Source organism: Ambystoma mexicanum, chromosome 6p, assembly GCF_040938575.1.
Source record: "Ambystoma mexicanum isolate Mex_15411 chromosome 6p, UKY_AmexF1_1, whole genome shotgun sequence".
NCBI classification, from domain to species: domain Eukaryota; kingdom Metazoa; phylum Chordata; class Amphibia; order Caudata; family Ambystomatidae; genus Ambystoma; species Ambystoma mexicanum.
The window spans coordinates 540,882,192-540,906,641 of record NC_090935.1 but is presented as its reverse complement, the minus strand read 5'-3'; the positions used below and the strand labels follow the sequence as shown (position 1 = coordinate 540,906,641).

Below are 24,450 nucleotides of genomic sequence, written 5' to 3'. Positions count from 1 at the left end.
AATGTGTGGATGACTGGGTGTGTATAAGGTGAATGGTGTGTGTGCTTGTGTACAGGGGCACAAGAAAACCTTCATTTTGGGGGGCTAACCCTTCAAATGTTGGGAGAGGCGCTAACTTCACATGCGGTGGGGAGGGGGAAACTTATTTGTGTGGGCGCATCCAAATTATTTACGCATTTTAATGAGACTATTCTAGTGCAGATTCAATGTTACAAGCAGTTAACTCTCTCCTATAAGTCTCCTGTTCCCTCTCTACCCTTCCAATCACTCCCCTGGCATGCAAGTACTAAACCCACATCACGATTTCAATCGCCTAAACAATGTGGCATTTGAATGCAGGTACTAACAGTGAAATGCTTTACGTTGGTAATTGCTGGGTTCTTGTTAACAGCAAAAACCAGGTGCCGTTTAAAATCTGTGTCCTGTTCGGTCTGGCAACTGCTCTAAAGGTTAGCCAAGTTGAGTCAATATAGCCCAAAATGTCAGGGGGGGTAGTGCTGAAGCCCAGTCAACTCAATGGTGTTGCGCTACTACTTGTGTTTAATGCCTTGCTTACTCCTAGCCCTATTCTTCCTCGTCCCAGTACTTATATACGAGGCAGTACGTGTGTTTGAGGCACTCTGCCTCATACAAAAGTACTGGGAAGAGGTAGAGGTACATGGAGGTAATGCCTGATTTAGCTACCTGTAATCTTCATCACTCCTAGTCCCACTGTTCCTCATCCCAGTACTTACCTATGAGGCAAGGAGCCTCATACGAAAGCTCTGGGACAAGGAAGAGGGACGCAGAGGTAATTCTGGGCCAAGGAGCTGATTGTGGAGGTTGGGGTGGTGGGTGGGAGGGAGAGTGGATGTGTGGGGGGGCAGGATTGTGTGATAAATCATAATGGTTGTCCATGTCCAGGCTAAGCAGGCATGATATGTGGTATTAGTGGCTAGAGAGGCATTTTGATTTAGCCAGTCTAGTCATTCCTCAGTTTGGTATGACTTTCTTTTAACTGGACATTTCTGATAAAGTAGTCCTGCTAACTTTAATTACCTGGCTAGATTGGCATTTGGGTGCTGCCAGTCTAGCCATTTCTTACTGCGGCATTGTATATTTTTTTGGGCATCTGTGATAAAATGATATGATGTGATTCAAGTCATTTATAATGCGCCTGTACACAAGTGTACACAAGGGAGGGATGATAGAGGGAGGACAAGACAAACGATCTCACTAGGCCTTGTGTCATTGTGAGAACGAGAAGTGCAAGGGAAAAGGGAGCAGGGAAGTGCAAGTGAGAGGGGAGGGGAAAACAGGGCAGCAATGCTCTCAGTAAGTGCAGCCAGGGCAGAGCAGCTATTGGTTGTGCAAGGAGAACAATGGACTGCAGGGTTACAGTTACAGCCCCTAAGTGCATGGTAGGCCCGGAGGCAGTGCAAGGGTGACCAATCAAGAAAGAGCCTGGACTCAGAGAGACTCTGAGGGTAGCCAAGCAGCCAGTCAGTACAGCAGACAGGTAGGTCAGCAGGGGGGTAGAGAGAGCGAAAGCAGCAGAGAAGAGGGAAGCTTTTAGCTGCTTCCGAAACTTCAGGTTGTCCGCCTCAAGTTTGAGAGGGGCAGGGAGGCCATTCCAGTTGGAGGCACCAGCAGAGGAGAGAGGTCTACCCCCACTCTCTGCCTGGAGAAATGTCTAAGCCTTAGAGAGTTGGAGGTAGCTGAGTGAAGGGTTAGAGAAAGAAGGTATTTTGGAAGAGAGCATTGGATTTAGTGTTGGCACTGGCCCCAGAAAGCCTTGTGGGCAATGCAAAGGTTCTTGAACTTGATCCTTGCAGCCAGTGGAGAGATTTCAGGGCTGGAGGAATACAATCCCAGGGCTTGAGGCCAAGGCTAAGTCTTGCAGTCTTGTTCTGGATTATTTGCAGATGACGGAGACTAGAGGAAGACAGATTGAGAAAGTGGCTGTTGCAGTAGTCCAGTTTAGAGACAGTGAGCTTCTGATGGAGAGTGAGAAAGGGAAGAGTCCCTTTGAGGAGGAGCAGCTGGTAGTGGGACTTCTTGGTGATGTCCGAGATGTTAGGAGAGAAAGAGAGTGTGGCGTTGAAGATGACACCAAGGTTTTTTGCCTCGCAGGAAGGCAAAGGAAGAGGGCCCAAGGTGGCCTGCTATAGTGAGAGAGGAAACACAGTGGCAAGGGTCCCAATGAGAAGGATCTCTGTCTTACTGGCATTAAGGCAGAGATTGTTGGAGGCGCACCAATCCTGAATCGTAGATAGACAGTCAGGAATGAGCAAGAGAGGAGAGGAGGATGAGGGGAGCCTGAAGGAAAGCTGAGTCATCCGCACAACACTGAAAGTTAGAGGATAAGGTAGAGATCAGGGAGGCCAAAGTGGCCAAGTAGAGGTTGAAAAACCAGCGTGAGAGGATAGAGCCCTGGGGAATGCCACAGGTAGAGAGAGGTGGCGGAGAGAATGGGACCACGATCGACCTGGGAGCGGAGTGGCGGTCCAAGTGGAAGTAGGTCAGTCACTCTAGGGTCTGATCTGTGATGCCCAGGTTCTCACAGAGTCGATTGATCAGGATGGCGATGTTGACCCTGTCGAAAGCAGAGGAAAGATGAAGGATGAGAATAGAAGGAATGCTGGAATCAAGGTTAGAGAGCAGCACAGGTGTTAAGTAGAGCAGTTTCCATGCCTCTGGCAGCTCTGAAGCCAGACTGATGGTCATGGAGACAACCAACAGATTCAGTGTGGAGAGTAAGCTGGGAGATGGCAAGCTTTTCCAAGAGTTTGCTAAGGAAAGGTGGAGATTGAGCGATAGTTTTCCAGCAGGTAGGATCAGCAGACTGCTTCTTGAGTGGGTGCACAAGGGAGTGCTCAAAGGGAGAGGGGAACATTGCAGTGGCGAAAGAGTGATTACAGAAATCGGCCAAGGCTGGAGTGAGGGTGTCAATATGGGCTTTGATGGTTCTGGAGGAGCAGCGGAGCACCTGTTTGGACGACACTTTCATAGATCGGACTTGTCTAGAAACCTCGTCAGGTGTTGTCAGAGAGAAAGAGGAAAAAGGAGGAGGAGAGAGGAGATGGCCAAAATGGGCCGAGAGAGGAAGAGGACATAGAGGACAGGATGTCCTGAGATTTAGCAGAGAAATGAGAGGCCAGAGCTGTACAGAGGGCATGGGAGGGAACAGAAGAGGTATAGACCACAACAGGACTGACCAGTTCCTTGCAGATTTTAAAGAGTTTGGCCGTGTTGTTCGAGGCCATGGAGACACATGCTTTATTGTGTGCTCTCTTCTTGATGAGTGTTATTGCTTTGACTGGCATTTTGCTGAAAACAGTCTAGGTATGTCTAAATGTGGCCTGGCATTCTGTACTATAATGTTATTACGTGTTTACACTGGTCTACATTGTGCAGCCAGTTGGAAGCATTAATGTTCCTGTGCACTGTTGGTGACTTGCATGTATTGGATTGTGTTACCCTACAAAACAATTGCAAACACTCTGGCTTTATAGCCAATTTATCTCAGAAAGTGTGCTGTTTTTTGCATTAAAACACATATTTATATCTTTTTCCTAGTGCAGTGTGCGGCATACCCCTTCAGCAGCACGTTCATGTGTATTGTGCAAGCGTGACAGTCTAGGCCGGCCTAGAGTGTGGCGCAACCCGTGATTTGTTGCCGAGTTGGGGGGGCCCCTCAGCATGGCTCGCAGGGGGGGCCCCCACATTTTGTGTTACGCCACTGATCCATGCTTGTGCATCAATAAGTCCACTCCCCATCTTTACCTTGCCATTGGTCGGAGGTTCCTGGATGTAAATGTTGCTCATTTTCCCAAAAAGTACACTATCAGCTGCACAAGCCCAGCGGCAACGCACTGGCCGCAGACGTTGCAGACAAGAAACGAGTCTTCCCGCTGGCTAGTTAAAACCCTGGCATTACCCGTTCCCGGTGGACAGCAGACTGTACCATGTGACGACTGAGGGGCGACATTCCTTATACTGGCTTGTACAACAACGTCAGAGGACAACGACAACATTCTGCAGTGCCCTGTTGTGGTTGTCTCAGGCAGCACTATAAACGTGACAATCAGAGAGCAAGACAGTCTGGCCAGGGCCCTCGTCGCACTGTTCGGTTGACGCGTAACCCCCTCAGTGCTGGGATGGTACGAGCCGGTGCCACACCAAAATACCGCCGGTGAGAAAGCGTGATCAATTCTGCTTGCCCTGGGTCTCTTTGGTTGTTAAGTTTTGAAGTTGTCTGTCGGCGGGCTGTACGGACCCTTCGGGCAGTCAGGGACTCCACGAGCGGCGCATGTTCTGCTGACTACATTTATCCTCATTGCAGCCATGGCCGCCCCAGGTGAATTCATTACAGGCGGGGAACGGATACTCTGTCTTTGGGCGTACACTTTATGAAAAAAGGGGCGCTGTAAAGGTGAATAGAGAGGCGGCTTTAACGGAGGATCCGTCAGCCTCTTAAATAGCTGTGGTCAAACGTGATTGGGCAGATGGATTGATTCCGGGCCCATGGCTTAACTTGTCATTTTCTGTTCGTGATCTCGTCCAATCTCTGCCATGTTTACCAATGGACAGAAGCGCCTAGTGGTCCGGTTGTGATCGTTTCCTTGAAATGCAATGCAATGTTTTATTGGCGTGACGAAACAGAACAAGTATTAACAAAGCTTAATTGAACCTTTGTACTACGACCATCAGCCCGTTGGTTGGGAATGCGCACGCCACTTTGTTCTGACATTTTGCTAAACCACAAGGCATCTGATGTATTTATTCCATTTGTTGATAGCGCCCAACCCCGATGCATCACGACGCTAATTGAGGTTACAATACAGTCAATACAATAGGAGGTGTTTGTAGACAAGCAAAGCAGAGTGGCGTGCTATGTTTTACAGCTTGAAGCATTATGAAAGGGATTCTAATTAATAGAGATCACTTTCGAAGACACTGTTGTGTAATAATCAGGCCTAGTGCTGGATGGGTAACTTGATTTATTAGTTATATGGGCAAAGCAATACCATTAATGAATGAAGGTTAACATCACTGTCCTGGATGCTTTCAGTCTCTGTCGTCACTGGGAGCTTTGGAGCTGCTGGACTCGTGGCAGGAGGAACGCCAGGAGCTGCTTCTACTATGTTGCTTTTGCGCTCAGGTGCTCTCTTTCGGCTCCCATTGGGGCTGTGCACTTCCTGCAGAGCGTGCCCTGCGATAACGCGGCTCCACCAAGTCTTGCCAGTGCGGTCCCAACAAGCAGTTATTTCATTATACTTCACTCTTCTTCTCCGCTCCCTCCTAGGCCGGTCCCGCTTCTCTGCACCGTCAGCCAGCATGTCAGTTACTTCGAAACTTAGGTTGGGCTGCTCTATTTCCACCGCGGCTTCCATCGGGGGTACCCTAGGTGTCCGAATCTGGTTCCTTTGCTGTCAATTGGTTGGGGTCTTCTCGGGTGCATGTCTCTGTTCTTACACTCCCTTGCCGCTGATGAAACATTGCCAGTTCCATGTTCCATTGATGACTGTCTTGGGTGTGGACGTGGTTGGTTCCTCTTTGCACCACCGTAATCGATGGGCTAACTTGGACCCAGTTACTTGTTCTTTGTGCGGTAACCAGATTTTAATCTAATCACCTTCTCTGACTCCTCGACTTTGGGCTGCTCTTCACTGGTCACTCCATTTCTTCATCTGTCTTGACGTTGTGTGTGTTTTCTTTTTTTTTTTTTTTTTTTTTTTAATTACTTGATTTTAACCAAAAGAAATGATTTTTACAAGGTATAAAAAAAGACGTAGCATAGGTGCTTCTTTCGTTGCCTACACAGCTTGTGAAGTCTGTTCGGTTGCTTTCGCAGGTTTCCGTCTCAGGTGCTTTTGGTGTCGGGGTCAGCGACGATAGTGTTTTTTAAGGCAGCGTCGAAGATCTTAACTGCTACTGTAACCCATTTTGTTTTTTCCCCCGCAATCAGTCTACACCACCAAGTGTGCTCTTCTCTGAGAGGGGTGTCATGAAGTAATGGAAGTAAGAATGCTGTCCGTAGATAATAGGTTTTCGGACAGTTCAGAATCGGATGCCTTGCTGTTTCTATAGAGTCTGGATTTGCACATAGTCTGCAGATTTTGTTTTCAGATTTAGTGCGAATAGCCCGGATCTCTTGGGTTGGCATCAGATTTAATCTTGTTCTCATGAACAATTTCCGGAGATTCTTGTTTGTGAATTTGATGCAATAGTTCAGGGGGAGGTTCCGTTTGTTAGTAGTAGGAGGAAGATGACCAAGAAGTTTGTTTACGGTTGCTAATTTGCATGTAGTGATCCAGTCTTCTTGTGCGACTTTGATTTTGATTTTTTCCGGGTTGTGGATCAAGTCCTCTTGGGTGCATGCAAGGTCTTTTAGTTTTGCTGTTAGTTTTTTTTCCCAGGCGGTCAATGCTTTGCAACGCCCCAGCTTTAGTTCTTCTAGAATCGTTTTGTAGATAGGTAGTGAGTCTTGGTCGATGATTTTCCTCAAAGCTCTCATTTGGCTTTGTTCAATGGATGCTGCCAGGGATAGTAAACCAAGCTCGCATCGTATGGCTGCGATGGAAACAGATTTTGGTAAGCCCAGAACAGCTTTCCAGAGATATCCCTCCAGTTTTGGCCAAATTGACTCCTGAATGTTGAGTGCCACATCCATTCCATAGATTAATGACGGTACCACCTTTTGCCTGTAGAACTGGATCGCCGGTATTAAAGAGAATTTTCCATATTTATTGTCAATTAGCCTTGTTTGAGTGGTGAGTGTTTTGACTTTGGACCACAAAGCCACGATGGTCGAGTTCTCAGTTTTATGTTCATCAATCATTAAACCTAGGTACCTGATGTTTGTAACTATTTCAATCTTTGCGTTGTTTAAGAACCAGGAGCCAACCGGTTTGGATTTTATGAGCTTTTTCCCCAAAACCAAGACTTTTGATTTCTCTGTGTTTATTTCTAGGTCGTTTTCAGAGATGAATCTAGCCAGGTTTGCCAACTGGCGCTGGAGACCGACTTGGGTTTGGTCCATCAGGATCATGTCGTCGGCATAGAGTAACCTAGAGACTGCGATGTTTCCAACTTTCGGCAGGAATGCTCTCACGAGGGTTTGCCTATATTGAAAATCACCTAGAAATGCAATGAACAATGAAGGGGCTAAAGGACAGCCTTGTTTGACTCCTCTTTCAACCTTGACTGCTTCCGATAGCATGCCTTGCCGGCTTAGACTCGCATAGTTGTATCTGTATGTAATGCGATTATTGGGTTCAGGATTTCCTCAGGACAGTTCCAGTTGGTCAATTTAGACCATAGTCTTTGCCGGCTTACTTTATCGAAGGCCTGAGATAGGTCGATGAAGGCAAGGAAAACTTTCGGAGCCCTGTTTTTTACATTGTCTTTGATGATGTTCAAGATCATGATGTTTATACTTGTCGAGGCTGTTTTCAAGAATCCCGTTTGGAAGTGGTCGGTTGCAGGCGAAGTTCTTACCCAGTTTTGAAATTTTGAGAGGAGTAGAGTCGTGAATATTTTTCCCATGATGTCCAGGAGGGCTATCGGTCGATAGTTCGCCGGGTTATCTCTACTTCCCTTTTTAAAGATGGGTACAATGACCGTCTCAGTCCATGTTTTCGGGATTTGTCTTGATGCTATGCAGTGATCGAAAGTTTTTATTATCAAGATGGACCATTCAGTTTGGTTTTGCTTCAAATCTATATTAGTCAGACCATCAGGCCCCGGTGCTCTAGACGTTTTCAATTTTGAGATTGCTGACTTTATTTGGTCTTGAAGTGCTAGGTTTGTCCATGGTACTTCTTTTTGGGTTATTGCATCAGTTCCGGTTGAAGAGATTTGGGCAAAATGTGCTGAGTAGAAAGATGTCCAGGATGATTCCGGTATCGAATTGAGGAGTTTGTCATCATTTCGGATGCCTTTGTTCTTTATTAACGCCCAGAAGTCTCCTACGCTTTTTGAGGATAGCGTTTTTAACCTCTGTTCTGCATCTTTCTGATAGAGTGCCGCTCTCCGATGTCTTATCCAGGTTCTATAAGATCTAGTCGCTGCAGTCAGCAGTTGTTTGACGTTTTCGTTGGTATTTCTTTTATAATCACATTGTAATTTTCTCAGTTCTCGTTGTTGTTGTGGGCTTGAGACTCTTTTGCTTTTTCGTATGGAGTAGTAGAAGAGGCAAGTAGTTTGGCCTTTCCATGCTGCTAATGGAATTTTTTTGATAATCAACGTAGCTTTGCGTTATTTCTTTAACGTTGAGTGCTGCAAGCTGAAGCCGCCTTTGGTTCACTGCCAGTTCCACCCTTGGTGTGTAGCTCAGTCTCGACGCGGTTATGGATTCCACCGTCATGGCTAGAAGGTTATGGTCGCTTTCTTTCGTTTTGTAAATCTCGAACGTAGTGACGTGAGATAGTAAAGCGAGAGATATGAAGATGTAGTCAAACGTGGCTGTTGAGGAGTCACGCTCCCACGTCGGGGAAAGCGGGAAGTTGGCCCTTCACCATAGCCACGTTATGAACATTTCTGGCTTCCATCAGGTCTAACCACAGATCTCCTCTTACTTTTGCTGCTGTCGCCAGTACCGAGTGGCTAAAATGATCGCACTTGGCGTTCAGATCGCCACAAATAATGATGTAATCAATGGACAATTCAGCCGTGATCTTGTCTAGTAGCGTGGTCATTTCTTCACAGAAGTCCTTGTTTGTGGTTCTTTGCGGGTTCCAATAAGTATTGATGATGGCCAACTTTGAGTTTTGGTTTCCCTTAGGACCTGTTGTTGAATGGCGCCACTCCGTCTGCAGGGCGAGGATGCCATAGGATTCTGCTATCTTTCCCTTAACATCTATTCCTGATCCAATCCTGATAGACGTCAAAAGGCCTGCCGATGGTCTGCCTAAAATGCCCTTTGTCGCTGGAGATATTTCGGTGGTATAGCCATCTAGAATTGGTTTTTCCCTCAGCCAAGTCTCTTGGAGGCAGATTATATCAAATTTTGCTAAGTCTTGTGTTTCTGGGTTTAGCAGATGGTTGTGGCCTCTCGTGTTCCACGAAGACATGGAAATGGTTTGAGTGATGGGTTCGGTGGTTGCATACGAAGACTTGTCTGACTGTCGTGAGTCGTTGTTGGATAATTGCTAATTTTGCGGATTAGGCTTTAACACTTTTCTTAACCACGACCAGGGGCCTGAAGGAGCTCGTGGTTGTGAGTGGTTCAGCAGGTCTTTATGATCTGCCGGGCAATCAGCCACTGAGTTTCTGTCTGACCTAAGACGGGTTTTTTCCAATTTTGGCCTCCTTCTGGTCTGAGGTGGTGGGCTCTGCTCGTCCAGGTCCGTGGGGTATATTTAGGTCTATCACGTGGATGGTCTCGTGATTCTACGTGGTGGCTTCGATACTTAATGTTCTGTTGCGTTTGTGAAGATCGTTTGTAATTTCTGGTTGGAGAATTCGTATTGTGTTGTGTTGGTCCAGTTTGGGCCGAAGGTTGAGGAAGTTGCCATTCTGATAAACCAAAGCCCAGTAGATTCAAAGTTTCAAGCGTTTCTTTTGTTGGCTCATGGCTGGGGATGGTTTTTATGTGTAAATATGCTTTGGCCTTTTTCTGTCAATGATGAGGCTCGATTAAGACGAAGTTGGTAGAGGACAGGTGAGTCAAACTAGGGACTTTCGCCAGTATTGTAAGGACTGTTTTTCTGTTCAAAACTAGGAAATTCTTTCCTGACACTAGTTGTTCCATTTTAAAAAGGCGAGTTTGTCTCGTAGTTTGCACGTCTATAGCAGGGGCCTTTAATGTTTTGTTTGGTTCTGGGTTTGACTGGGGGACTATTTCGATGCCCTCTTTGTCAATTTTCTGCGAATTGTTGTCATCACAGGTCGTTTTGGCCATGACTGTATGGTGCCAGTTTCCTGATCGTACTTCAACAGAGGGTTTTTTGATCATCTTTGGTGCAGACGGTGGAGCTGGATTCGATGCGCCGATGGACACTTATTTGGCCCAATGTACGAGAGGAAGTGACGAGATTTGTTGTCTCTGTAGGTGGAGGCTTCCATGGTGTAAGGTGTGTATTTAAAACATCTTCCGGTTCCAAGTGTTGTGTCAGGTTCATCAGAGAAGAGTCTGGGGAGGATGAATCAGAGTCATCCACCTCAATTATTGGTTCAATTTCTAGAGGCGTTGTGTCTTTCTGGGAATTTCGTGCCTCCGCTTGTGGCGGGCTTCTTTTAGATTGCGGCTCCCCTCCTTGCTTGCTCCAACTAAAGATTTCTGCAACTTTAGTTTCCGTTTTTTTTGTTTCCTTTTTGCTCGTCTCTGTGGATGGCATCGATTTTCTAGTAGATTCGGCTACACATCCATTTGACTCTCTGACTTTCTGATGTACGTCTGCTTTTGGTGTTTCGGTTACGGGCATAGTTTGTTTCCCTGATGGATTGACCCTTCTTCGCTTTGTCCACTTTTTCCTGTGTGGTTATGAGTCCATTTATATTAATAAATGGACAGGGTATCTGTGGTGGTGCTACCGCCTCCTTCCTGAATTTGGCTTCTAGATGTGCCATTCTTTGCTCCCACTGATGTTCACGCTCCCTAGTTTCGGAGGGGATAAGTCACCAGTTTTGTTTTTCCCCGGTGTAGAGGAGCTTCTCTGAATGTCTGAATGCTGCTTATTTTGAGTGATTTGGTTCGTGGTGGTTCTTTGAGGTACGTCGTCGTTCCTAGTCATTTTTGATAGCTTGGATTTGTCCAGGTCCGAACCGATGGTTCCCAGCGGTCGGACTTCAGATGATTCGACGGGGGATCTCAAAAGTGATTGTGTAGTTCCATTTAATGAATTAAGATGTGAGAGGTCCAGGTTACGCTGGGACTCTAGTACCCTCACTGGAGAAAGGCGTAGATCGATTAAGGGTAAAGTTGGTAAATCAGTCACCCCCGTTTTCCTTTGTTTAGGATCCGGGGGAGTTTCGGCAGCTGCGTCCAATAATTCGGCGTCCGAAAGTTCGACTTCCCTCTCCAGTTTTCTCTTAGTCTGCCTGGCAAAAAATTCTATTAGCGCATGGCATGTAAGCGGTTTAGAGAGTAACGTTTTCCCAATCTCAATTTTTTTGGCTGATGCTCTCTGTTTCCTTTGATAGTAGTTTGTATTGACTAAAATGCCGGACTCTCGTGGTTTCTGCTGGTGGAGTGCTTTTCTTTTTAATAAAGCTATAGCCGTTTGTCTTTGTAGGGCGTAGGGTTCTGTCCCCGGCAGATTCACAGAATCTACTATTGAATCTACTTCCTTAGATGTATTAAAAGGGGCCACCGTTGGAGAAGAAGTTGGGAGGCTTTCCAATCTCTCTATGGTTGGTAACATTGCCGGTGGATATGATGATAGAGTGGTAGACGATTCGGTGCAGTCTCTTTCGCCAAGGGTTGTCGTATAGCCAAGATTTGCATGCAATTTAACTTGAATGGGAGTTCCAGACTTAATACACGCCCCCTGAATTTCTCGCAGGTTTCCATCTTGTGGTAGGGGCGTGTCAGTGTTTCGCTTATCAAAAAGTTGTCGGGTGCTTGACTCGACTGAACATTTCGAGATCTGTTGATCATCCCAGACTGGGCCGCAGGGGTCTTGCCGGCGGCGTCCTCCGGCGTCGTCAGGCGTGATCCCACTCGCCGCGACCGAGACCACGGCGGAAGCGGGCCAGTCAGGAGGATTTTGTGACTCCGGTTGGACCAAGCCGCTAGGATCGTTCCGGCTGCGCCCTTCGGCGTTGTCAGATATGGTCCCACTCGCCGCGGCGGAGGCAAGCTGGTCATCGGAAGTCGTGCGATAGTTACGTGTTGAAGAACGCGGGGTGCTACCCAGGCTGTTCGTCATCAATGTTGTGCCGTTTTCTATGGAGCCAACAGGTAAGTGCGCCCCCAAATTGTCGTACGAAGGTGCTTGGATAGTGTCAAGGGACTGATCAAAAACTTCATCCCTCACTGAGTCCGGTTCAATAGGCTCGACGTTTCCCTCCCCAACGTCAGCCCGAGACCTTGCGCCCAAAAGAGCGGGGGTGTCTGGTGCACTTGATCTTGACAGTGAGGAGGAGGAGGAAGTTGAAATGAGTTTAGCCCCCCCCCTTACTCTTCCTTGCGTTTGGGTGGAAACGGAGGTTTTCTTTACCTTTTTTATTTAGTCGGTCGATTCGCTCCAAGCGAGTATATTGGCTGCGTAGAACACGGCCAACCGGGGTTGTCGGCTCTGGCGCTTGATTGAAAAGATCCAAGGCAGCCGAAGAGGCCATTTCGGCCTGGGCTGCCTAGACTGCTTGGAGTGCCGCGGACTGCCGTAGACTGCTCGTAACTCTGGCGAGCCAACTCCGCGTGCCGCTTCGCGCTGGGTCGAGGGTTTTAACTGCTCCTCCCACAACAAGAAAACAGCTACTGTGGAAAGACTGTTGAGACTGCCGTAGACTGCTCGCAACTCTGGCGAGCCAACTCCGCAGCTGCCGGGTGTCAGCGCTGCTATCGCTCCCAAGCAGCTCTCAGCGTGAGTGACAACCGTTGTACGCGCCATATCATAGCAACTGCTTGATGTTATTTATTCTCCATACTATCTCCTGCATGTTCACCTCTTCATCCTCCCTTTCGCATGACAACCATGTTTGTACAAGCGTGGATGCCGCTCTTCTTCCTCTTAGCATTTGGAAGTGTGACATTTGGCTGATAACATTGGGGTCAAGCGGTGGGCTGCTATGGCTTCCTTAACTATCTTAAATGGTTCCATTCCAGAGGCCATGGCCAGCTTCATTGCCCCTTTGATAAACCTGTTTGCCGTTTCCACCAGTCCATTGGCCTGGGGGTGGTACACTGCTGCTTTGATCTGCTTTATGTTGTTCTTTTTCAGGGACGTCTCCATTTCATGTGAGACCAGTTTACCCTCATTGTCGGTGACCATGTCTTTTGGTAGTCCTTCCCGCTGAAACACAGATGTTAGCACTTCAATCACTTTTGTGGCGGTGATGTTTGGCAAAAATTCAGCTTCCACTCACTTTTGATAAATAGTGGTTCATGACCACTCTTTAACGATGTTCTGGGGGCATTGCTTATAGGAGGCCGATAAAATCTAAGCCTAGCTTTTGCCACACCCCCTCTGGGACATCCGTGGGTATTGGTGGTGCTTTTCTCTTCTTCAACCAAGGGTCGAACATTTCTAGGAGCTGGGAGCTATTTAGCTCCTGGCTATAGCCCAGGAGAGCCTGATTAGCTTGCTACCAGGAGCTACTTGTGACTCCCCAGCCAAGTGGTGCCATACAAACATAAATAATATTAACTGTGTAGTTTTGGAAATGTGTATAAAAGAATAAAGAACAAACCCAAGAGATTTAAAGCATATTGGATAGTGTATGATGGACACAAAGTTAGAATGTGCATCTTACGCACACGTTAGATTTGCTGTGCACTATGTACTAGCTCCTGGTTCCCCAGATGTATCTCCTGCCTAACGGGTAATGTCTCATATCTAGAAGCTGCTTTTTGCTCCTGGCCATAAAATAATAAATTCGATCCCTGCAACATCGTGTCACTGTTTAAATGCTGATGACATCTGTCGATCCTCGTGCATATGTCCTGGTCCATGGCAGGCCATCAATTTCCCTCTCGCATGCAGCGTTGTCATGGTACATCCTAAATATCCTGAATGGGTCCTACATAGGATGATCTTTCTCATGCCCAATGGTTTGATCACTTCATCTCCCTTGATTATCAAGCCTTCTGCCTCCACGATTTCTTCAGCCACTTTCCAATATGGCGTCATGCCCTCCAGAATGTCCCTTTCCTCTGGCCAGCCTCTCCTAACCGATTTGGCGAGTCTCACCATTGTGGGATCTTTATTGGCTTCTTCCAATGACGCGCGTTAATTTCTAGGAATTCATTGCGCTTTAAATCTTGGATTGACACCACCACGCATTCGTCCTTGAGGAATGTGATTGCCGTCTCTCTGTTTCCCGCTAGTCTAGACATGCAGTCTGCCTGGCGTTCTTCTGCCATACTTGTTATATCATAAGTATATTCTTGTAGTTTCGCTACAATGCGCGCTAGCCGAGGCATGGATGTTTGTTTCCCTTTTCCCTCCGAGGATCAACATGGCTGAATGGTTTGTGGTCTGTAACTAACCTGAATTTGATGCCACATATGCATGTCCCGAAGTATTCGACTTCACACGCACAGTCTAGAATCTCCTTTGCCCTCTGTCGAGTAGTTTTCAGCATTGAATATTACTTTGGACGCGAAAACCACTGTGTTCCATATTTCCCTTCTTTTGGGTCAGCAAAGCTCTTTGACCGTACGCACTGGCATTGGTGGTTATGAATGTGTCCCACGCAGGATTGAATGGTTGCAAACATGGGGCTCTTGCAGTCTTTCCCTTTATAGATACGAACACCACTTTCTGCTCCTGTGCCCTTGCAAACTCGGCTCCTTTCTTGAGTAATTCTCTCAGCGGAGAAGTGACCTTTGAGAAGTTGGGAACGAACTTTGTAACATTCAGCAAGCCCTAGAAACTATCTTAGCTCATCCTTGTTCGCGGGTGCTGGTGCTTTTACAATGGCCTGTAAAAGGTTTTTCTTGGGACTGATCCCATGACTGGATATCTTGTACCCCAGGTGTTCCACTTCCTTGGATCCCAGTACACATTTCTCGTAATTCGGCTTCACCCCTGCATCTTGTAACTTCTTGAGGACTTTTTTTAGCTCTGCATCGTGTGTCCGGTCATCTCTGGTGTATACTATCGTCTTGAAAATACAAGACATTTCTTACATCACGTAGCAATGAGTCCATCATCCGCTGAAATGCAGAGGCTACGGACGATAACCCGAACAACGTCCTTGTGACCTGATGAGTGCCAAACGGGGTGATGAATGCAGTGAGGGGCCTTGGTATTTGTGCAAGTATATTTCGTGATATGCGTCCCTCATGTCCAGCTTGGAAAAAACGTTGGCCTCTTTCATCATTATCAGTTTGATAATGCTGGGGGGAGGGTTTAGACTGCAAAGGTCTATGCATACCCTCAAATCGTTCGGGTTCTGTTTTTTGATTAACACTACTAGACTGAACCACTCCTAGACTGAACCACTCAGACGACTCCACTGCTTCAGTGGTGCCCTTCTTCACCACCTTTTTCTAGTTTGAGCTTCAACACATTTCTTGCGTTGTAGGCATTGGAAGCACTTTGTGCTTTACTGGGACTGCATTAGTTCTGACCATTATCTTGTGCACATAGTTCTTGATTCTCCCGGGCCCTTCCGAGAACAACTTGGGGAAATCTAATTTTGACACGGGTGCTCCTCCTGCATTTACCACCATTCCTTGGTCCTCCGTACTGATGTCTAGCCTGATTTTCAGTGTTGCTTGATCGTCCCATCCCTGGACCGCTGGACCTTCCCTAGCAAAGTAAAGTCTGGTTCTGGTTCTGGTTTCTCTCCCTTTAAACTCAATGACGCAGCTGGCGTACCCTAACCAGCTTACTGTGGCCAATATGGTGGGCTTGTGTTTTGTGCTTAACACTTCCATGTTGTCTCTTCCTACTATTTCCTTCTATTTGCAGATGGGTAGTATTGTCAGATCTGACCCTGAGTCGGCCATCGCTGTCGTCTCCTTACCGTCCACCTTGATTTGTACTTACTGTATTTATTTATATTTTATGGAGCTCCTTAAACCAAGCTGCTGTACAGAGAACATAAAATGTTACAATACAATGGGTAAACATAAATAATAAGAAAACAATCAATCACGCATGTTGGAGAAAATGGACTTCAATGGAATAGAGAATAGATGGAAATAGAACAATGGGAAAGGGTATTGCAGTGTAAAGGAGCTAAAAGAGTGAAGGTACAAAAGCGATATTGAGTGCATGGGTGGTGAGGTGTCACCCAAGAGAAACTGGGAAGGGGAGTTGAGAGAACGAGAAGGGGTATAGAAAGATACCAAGACAGAGATAGTCAGGAGCAAGTCCATAGAGGGATGAGATGGAATCTTGGGAGGAAAGAAGACAAAGGATACAAATAGATGAGTAAAAAACAGATTTTAGGGGGAAAAACGAAAAGCTTGGAAGCCCAACGTGAGCAGAGGAGCCGTAGAAGTGTGAGGAGAAAGTCAAAGAAGAGATCAACAGTTTTGAAGCTTGAAAGTTAAGAAATGGGCAAGCTTTACGGATATTGTGTAGATGAAAATGACAAGCGTGCGATATTAGAGAAATTTGATGAAAGACGGATAGACTAGAGTCAAGATAAAGCCCCAGATTACGAGCCGAAAGAGATAGGAAGCTGGAATGGGGTAAGGAAATAAAAGATGGCGGAAGAGCAGGGAGAAGAGTGTTAGCAGGAGAAAAAGAGAACCCCTGTTTCCCCAGCATTAAGTATGAGATAGTGAGAAGACTTCCAAGATTTGATGGCTGAAAGATGAGCAGAAATAGTGTGGTGAATCTAGAGGAAAAGGAAAGAAAAGGTATCAGCATAATAGTGGTACGAAAGACCAAAGGAACGAATAATGGCAGCAAGAGGGGACGTGTAAAGAGAAAACCGACAGGGGTCCAGAACTGACCCTTGCGGAACGCCATGGAGGAGTATGAAGATTTAGATGATTTGCCGGACCATGAAACGGAAATGGTTCTTTAAGACCGGTATGATTTAAACCAGGATAGGACCAAACCGGTGAAACCAAAGGAGGGAAGAGGAGACAGAAAGGAGTGGTCAACGGACAAGTCCAAGAGGCTAAGAAGGGATGAAAGTTTAGAATACCATGCAGTGAGAAGTAAATTCAAAACCGAGAGAAGATCAGTTTCAGTAGAGTAACAAGGACGAAAGCCTGACTGGATTTGTGGAAGAATAGAATTGGAAACAAAAGTAGAAACTTGGGTAAACCAACTGTACAAGTAGTTTTGCGAGATGGGGTAGCAGGGAAATGGGACGTAAATTTGAGATGAGTAATGAGTCGGCGGTAGGTTTATTTAGAATTGGGATGATGGAGGCATGCTTAAATGATGAGGGAAAAGTTGAGGTTGTGAGACAGTTAAGGAAAGAGCGAAGGTAGGATACCAGAGAAGGGTAGACTTTAAGAATGAGTGCAGAAGGAATTGGGTCAGTGGGAGATGCAGTGGGGTGGACTTCAGCCAATAGAAGAGAAGTGTCAGCCAGTGCTCCAGGTAAGATTTTGAGGTGGGAGTATTTTAGTCCCTATTTTTAAACTTTGAGAGCAAATGTGATTTTAAGAGAGTAAAAATGACTTTTCTCCGCTGCAAGAGAGTAAAATGTATGTGACATCCAGCCGACGTGTGCAAAAACTATATGGCAATCATTACTATGCGGCAGCTTTCTGTATTGGGACAGAACAAACCTTTCGTTATTTCTCTAAGGTCTGGCCATTCTATCTCTCCAGTATATATTTAAATGTTGAAAACACAAAAACCAAGCCAATTACATAGTAAAGCAAGCATGAATTGTGTTGTGTGTTTTGAGGTTCAATAGCAGAATTGTCTTTTGATGTTTAAGTCCTAATTTCCTAGAGCTATTACTACCTAATGGTAGGCCAATGTTATGATACAACAGTGCAGAAAGGCAAGAGCTCCATGCTAAATTATATATCTAATCTCAAGGGCAAATGGTTATGTATAGCGCTTTTGGCAAAGCATAAACATATTTATCTCAATTATCACCAAACCGAAATCGGTACTCCTTTATCGACCTTGAAAGGATGAAAGGCTGAGATGGCCTTGCCGGGATTCGAACCTACAGATCAGCAATGAGTGCTCAACTGGCTGAGCTATCTTATTGCCTAACATCCATCAGAGATAACTGAGTATCGACTGAAGTATAATAATCAGTGCCTACATGTTGAATGAACCATGTATGAAGCGCTACATAAAGTTAAATACCCATCTGGATTATCACAGGGACAGGGTTTGCTGAGTTTCTATTACAATTACAAATGTAACTTTCTTTTGTTTGTTTTTGAACAGCTCTTGCACTTCCTGGTGAGTGGTTTTGGATGTTTTAATTGTAGTCTTGAAGATTTGAGAGGCTAGAACACCTGTGATTGCTGTAATGACAATCACTCACCCTTGAACAAAGACTCTGCTGTCACTGACCGTTTATAGTAATGCACCCCATTGACTGCAAGGTTGAATGGATGTAAACTAGACCGTGCATAGTAATCATTTTAAACACTGTTTTTTATAATTGGAGTGTAAATTCAATTATAAGTGTAAAAATGACCTGCCTCCGCATGATTATGCACACAGCACAGGAACTCTGAAAAATACAATTGTGCAATACTGGCTCGCTTTCACTGGGAATAAATTTGTTACAAAGTATTCTCAATTTAGTTTTCCATTTTATTCATTTTACAATCCTAAAATGATAGGAAAATGAATATGCGCAGTGCTTCTGTTTGCTCTAGGAGCAGCACACAGCAGAAGCTGAAGAAATAAACCATTCCTTTTATCGCAATGTGCAGTTTCTTCTTTTGAAAGGCTTCAGAGAAATGCATTCTGTTTCAGAGGCTTTTATTCATGGCTTGCATTTACATCCATGTAGATAAAAATCAAAAGCAGCCTTCTGGTTTTTGTCAAGTAACCTGACCTTTGCACTGCCCTCTGCTCTAAACTGATGTGTAAATGTACACTGGAAAATAATAAAGCTGTCATATTTACAAGATGTTTATGCGTAAAATGGCCTGTACGCACCTTATATAGAGGACTGGTGTTGGCATTAGGTATTGGTTGAAAGCAGGAAATGGAGGCAGAGGAAACAAGAGTGAAAGAAATTGTAGGTATGGGTGAGATGAAAGCTTCAATGTCAGAACAAAGGGAAGCTACTTTAGAGTAGAGTGGTTGAACGAGTAGAACTAGCAGAAAACTCAGGGGTGGGAGGGATAGAAGAGTAGAAAGAATTTGAAACAGATGCCTAGGATGGGCGGACTGAGTGTGTAGGAGATCAGAAAAATATAGGCGTTTAGCAGAGAGTACAGTCGTCATAAAGAGCATGATGGGTAAAAAAAGAAGAGTAATCCGCCGTATTCTTGGTCTTGAGCCAGCGTCTGTGAAGACGACGGAGAAAACAGTGCATGGAGCAAAGATGAGGAGACAGCCATGGTTGAGAAGGTTTACGAGTGGGACGGAAGGGCAATATGGGGTAAAGTGAGGAAGAGAGAGAGAAGGTAGAGGCAGCCTCATCAGCTGGTAGGGTTGCAAAATAGGAGTGGGGAGGGAGACGCAATGTGGCTTTTCCCTCTTGGCTATTGACCATTACTGTTTCCGTCTGTAGAACCCGATTCTATGTTGTACCAGTGTTCTCCTTGCTGGAAAATCTCTTAAAGATTCTCCTTGTACACATTATCGTCATCATCCTCAATCACTTCTGGCGTGAGGCTGGCAAACACTTTGTTCTTCCACTCCCAATGCATTGAGAAGCATCGCCCTCTTACTCTCAGCCTTAAAGCTCACACCACCCACTGGGCTCCCACTGAGGCCATGGACTGGTTATGTTTAAACGGGAGCAAAACTGAGCTGATGATTTTTGGTTCTCATCAGGCAAGATCTAAGCTAAGCCTGGAATACTCATCATTTAAGATCAGACTCCCTTATCCCCAGTCTCGGGGAAAAGTAAAAACCATGAGAATATATCTGGAAGCATCACTTGGGGCCGAAGCACATGTCACCTGTCTGAAAAAAAACTGCTAGTACTACTTGAGATTGCTTAAATACATTAGACCTTACCCAAGTGAAAAGAACAATGCAACCATCGCAAGGGCTACAATCCTCTCCATACTGGACTATGGCAATGCCCTATTGATAGAAGCTAGCAAGGGGTGTCACAGCCGACAGGAAGGCTCTCCAGTGGCTAGCCCTAGAGGACAGAATCCCTTTTAAAATCATGACTACGGTACATCGTATATTTAGACTAGCTCCTGCCTACCTGAAAGAACAGATTAGCTTTTACACTCTGCATCGTTCTTTTAGATCTGAGGCACAAGGCCTTATCGTATGCACAGGAGCCAAAAGAGCAAATGGACGGGGACGTTTTTTCCCTGCAAGAGCGGCTCAACTTTGGACCTGCTTACCGAGCTTGCTAAAACTGGAGGAAAACTACACGCCGTTCAGAAAAAAACTAAAAATAAGTTGATTCAAAGCACAAGGTCCTACTTAACTAAACAACCCGGATGTCCCGTATATAACTTGTTGTCCTTGTCTGTATGTACGTGCCTCTATGCCTGTGGGCTCCGGCGTGATATAAGTAAATAAATAAAATAATAAATAAATGGTATAGTGGGCCTACCTGGCGTTTGTAGAAACGGCGGGGGTGGCATTGCACCTTGCATCGTTGGTTTCAGATAGTTGTTGTCGCCAATTATGTTGTGTAATAATTTGGCCTCGTGGTGGGTGGGTAACTTGATTTAATAGTTATATGGGCATAGCAACACCATATAAGAATGACAGTTAACATCACTGTCCTGGATGCTTTCAGTGTAGGTCTCTGGGAGCTTTGGAGCGGCTGGCACTCCTGTGGCCGGAGGAGTGCCGGGAGCTGCTTCTGATCTGTTGCTTTCACGCTCAGTCTCTCTCTTCTGGCTCCCATAGGTGCTGCACGTTTCGTGCAGAGCGTGTCTCGCGAGAACTCTGCTCCACCGAGTCTCGCATTGTACACACTATCTGTGTCATTTTAGTAATGAAGGTTAGTCTGCCGATGCAAATGGCATTACGTTACACTGCCCCCCTAACCCCCCCTAGCCAAAAACGGTTGAGCACCAAAAGTATCTGTTGAGGCTAACTGCATAGTAATGATGGAGATCCAAGTTTGTCCTTGTTCAATATGGTCCACCAGAAGAACTTTCGATTCTTTCCCTGCATGGCCATTAACCACCTTAGATGCCTGTTGTCTGTTTGGGCAGGGGGGTGATTGGGGGGGCTGGGAGGGGTTTCGGTTGGACACAGCATACATACTGCAAAGTCTCTCCCCCTCTGCCTCCGACACTGCCTCTCTCTCCCCCATCTGTCCCCCTATCTCCTGCTAATGTAGGTGGCAGGTTGTCCAACCTTTGTGAGTTTAGAAGTGTTAAAATAATTCAAATGCTAAATTCACGGGCATCTGTCCAAGTGACTTTCTTTGTCAACTCATTTAAGAGGAGTGCAGTGGTCCCATACCCCTTAATGACCACATTGTCCTTGGTCACATCCTGAGGACACGTGCTTGTAAAAAACAGCTCCCTGGGCACACTACATCCATGACTCTGCCTGTGGAAGGCATCTCGAACACTGTGACTGGCTCCCAGAAGGACATGTGACACATTGCACCCCTTAGTCAGTCTCCCCTGGGTGTGTAGCCTTGGCGTCTGCAGCCAAGGGTCAAAAGCAGCAAAGGGCAGCTCCCTGTTTGGGCCTGTTGGTGCTGGAAAAGACATAGGTCCAGAACCCCGGCTGAAGCATGAATTTCACCACACAGGACCATAGCACATTGCAATTGTTGGGTCTGTTAACTGTCATTTGGTTACACGTAGTCCCATTCTAGCCAACTCAGAACTTACACTTCTGAGACAGACATCCACCACCTCCCTTTCCTCTCACCCACATACCCTCTGTTGATCTTGGGCTGCACCCTTTCTTCATTGGCTTCACATGCCTTTTTCCTCTATTCTCCATCATGCATCTTGATAGCACTCAATTTCTCCTTCTACTGACTCCCCATCCCACCCCCTTCTCCAATGGCCTTCAGCCATAACTTGTTACTTCTGCATCAGTTTCTGGTATTCTCATCTTCCTCCCCCCTCCTCCCCCGAACTGCTCAAATAAGATGCTCCCATGATCTCCAACCTCCTTTTATATCCCTCGCCTACAGTATAATGCCTGCTACTCTTCCCCTCCTGCTATCAGTTTTTCAATTGGCGTCAGAAATGCGCAATCCCTCTGCAACAAATCCTCCATTATCACTGAACACTTTGATACTCATCACCCTCCACTTTCACTTCTTGCCATCACAGAAACCTGGATCTCCCCTCCATGACTCTGCTACAATAGCAGCTCTCCATGCTGACTCTGCGACCTTCTCTCACTCTTCCAGACCTGTTGGAGTGGACAGCATGGTGGAGTCCTTATCAGTGGGGCCTTCAACACTGCCCCTCTACCAACTTCTGACATCGACTCTTCCCCTTTTGAATATGCCACTATTCAACTCCTCCCTCCTAATCCTCTTACTGTTATGGTTCTTTATCGCCCCACCCGTTTCCCCTCTGGACCTTTCAACTCCTTCTTCTTCCCAGATCTGACCCTTCTCATTGACGTCACATTCTACCCACATCCCCATTGTCATGCTGGGTTACTTTAACCTTGCCAAGTCCATGCAACCACCTACCTTGAACTTAAAATCTCTCTGCCCTGACCATTCCCTCTAGTCCCTCCATGACCAGTCTACCAATTCTAGCGGGAACTCTCTTGACCTTGTTTTTCTCTCAGTTGACCCCTCCGCCTCTGTTCACTCTATTGTCACTTTCTACCGACATCCCCATTGTTATGGTGATGGACTTTAACCTTCCCAAGCACCTGCAGCCACCTACTTTAACTTAAATCTCTCCCACCTGACCATTCCCTCTACTATCTTGACCTGGTCTTTCTCTCTCTCTGACCTCTCCACTCACTCCTCTCACTCTGTTCATTCTATTGTGCACTTTAACATCTCGGTCCATCCACCTTCTACTCCTCATCTCCCCTCTTCAATGACTAAAATAAAATTCAGGTAGGACTCTTTTGCCCATTACTTTCATGTGAGGATCTCTTTTCCCCTATTCAAGCCTCTTCCATTGACCATGCTTTCTCTGAATTCCACTATACACTTACGACTCCCATTTGGCCAGCATTATCCTTCTTGCATATTCACACCATCCCGTCCTCAGCGTTCTATCACCTCTGAAATTCAGACCCTGCACTGGATCTACGATGCTAGCACAAATGACGCCTAGCCTACAAAGATTCCCTTCCTGCCCTAACCTTTGCACGGGACTCTGCTAAATCCTCCTATTTCATAAACCTAACCTCCTCCCTTCACATTTGCCCCTGCAAACTTTCATCTACCATCCAATATTTGCTCACAACTCCCAAGTCAATAAACACGGCCTCCTCCCTTTCTGCTAATGACTTTGCTCACTACTTTTTCTCTAACATTTGTGACACTCCCATATGTTAATGTTGCTTTATACTGCGCACCGCTACAACGGAGGGGCAGTCTCCAGGCGATAACGTGGCTCTGCAAGAAAGAGGACAGGGCTGGTTAGTGAGGGTAGAGTGATAGGAAAGGTCCGCAGCCTGGAGAAACTGGCATTTGTGTGTGTTGGCTTGCAGGTCGATTGCGTGCCTCTTAGGCAGAAACCTGTGCAGTTCCCTCTGGGACCACTGCAAAAGATTTAGGACTACAGGTGTTTGGCAGTAAACCCACTTGGTAGCAGTCTGTACCACACAGATTCACTTGGTAGCTGTGGCTGAGCAGTCAGACTTCCCTCAAGAAGAGTTAGGCAGTATACAGAGTATTCACAATAGGTCAAGAGCACACAATAGAACAAGTAAACACTGACTAGGGCTTGGTGTAAAAGAGATATTATTTATTTAAAACCACATCTAGAAAAACACAGGCACTAATAATAAGCAATTCAAAAACACGGTCACTAAAAGATATACACTCCTTTAAAAGACTATTAGACAAGTCTTAAGTAAAGCCCCACTTATTTTCAGACAGCGGTGAGCGCTTAACATAGATGGCACTCTAATAGTTCGTTTTTAAAAAGGGAGAGAAAAGCAGAGAACAAATTGGAACAGATCCCAACACTTTTTCAAGAACACAAGGGAGGAAGGCAAAGCAAAACCGTGAAGTTAGTTCAAGAGGCCGGATCCACCTTCAGAGGATCCAAACGAAATGTGTCCAAGGTCACACGGTTGCAGTGCACAAAGGTCTTGTAAAGGTTCAAAAAAGGAGTTGGACCACAGAAAGGGACCAGTTAGAGGGTCAAGGCGGCCAGCCCAGTCCAGAAGGTTAAGGAGTTATTATTACCTTGTAGCAATCTTAGAAAGGGAGGCCTGGCGGACACGATACCTTAAAGTGGTGAGAACGCTCCAGCGGGGGCAGTTGTTCCTGGCAGCGGATGCAAGTCGGTGCTTCGTCCGGGGGAAGAGAGGATCTCGTCGTGGAGGAAGACAGGAGTCCGTTGCACTGCCAGGGAAGAAACCAGCCGCAGAGTTTCTCAGGTACAAGGATCGGTCCTGTGATTCGCGGTTCAGTGGTGAGTGGCTATCTGGCCGCCGGGGTGCTTGGCACGGGCAGTTCGACCACAGACCGAGCTGGGGTGCGAAGAAAGAAATGAAAACTGGTTGTGCCCACCAGTCAGGGGAAGAAGCCTCTCCAGCCGGGAGATCTTCTCTGTCGTCGGGAAGTGGTGAGTCGATTATGCAGGGC

At 46.2% G+C, this 24,450-nt stretch overlaps 2 protein-coding genes across 3 annotated transcripts in view; one reads left to right on the top strand and one right to left on the bottom strand.

Annotated features, from left to right (window-relative positions):
• CWC27 (CWC27 spliceosome associated cyclophilin) overlaps positions 1 to 3,950 on the bottom strand; it is a 1,312,165-nt gene extending 1,308,215 nt beyond the window's left edge. Inside the window, exon 1 of the mRNA XM_069627345.1 lies at positions 3,766 to 3,950. Coding sequence (XP_069483446.1) covers positions 3,766 to 3,807 — 42 coding nt within the window. The 5' untranslated portion in view covers positions 3,808 to 3,950. The remainder of the gene's footprint in view (positions 1 to 3,765) is intronic.
• Positions 3,951 to 4,187: 237 nt separating this feature from the next.
• Positions 4,188 to 24,450, top strand: part of SREK1IP1 (SREK1 interacting protein 1) — a 140,265-nt gene continuing 120,002 nt past the window's right edge. The window contains exon 1 of one of the 2 annotated variants that reach the window (XM_069627349.1): positions 4,188 to 4,339. In XM_069627349.1, the coding sequence (XP_069483450.1) occupies positions 4,327 to 4,339 (13 nt within the window). In that variant the 5' untranslated portion in view covers positions 4,188 to 4,326. The remainder of the gene's footprint in view (positions 4,340 to 24,450) is intronic. The other variant, XM_069627346.1, reaches the window with a different exon arrangement.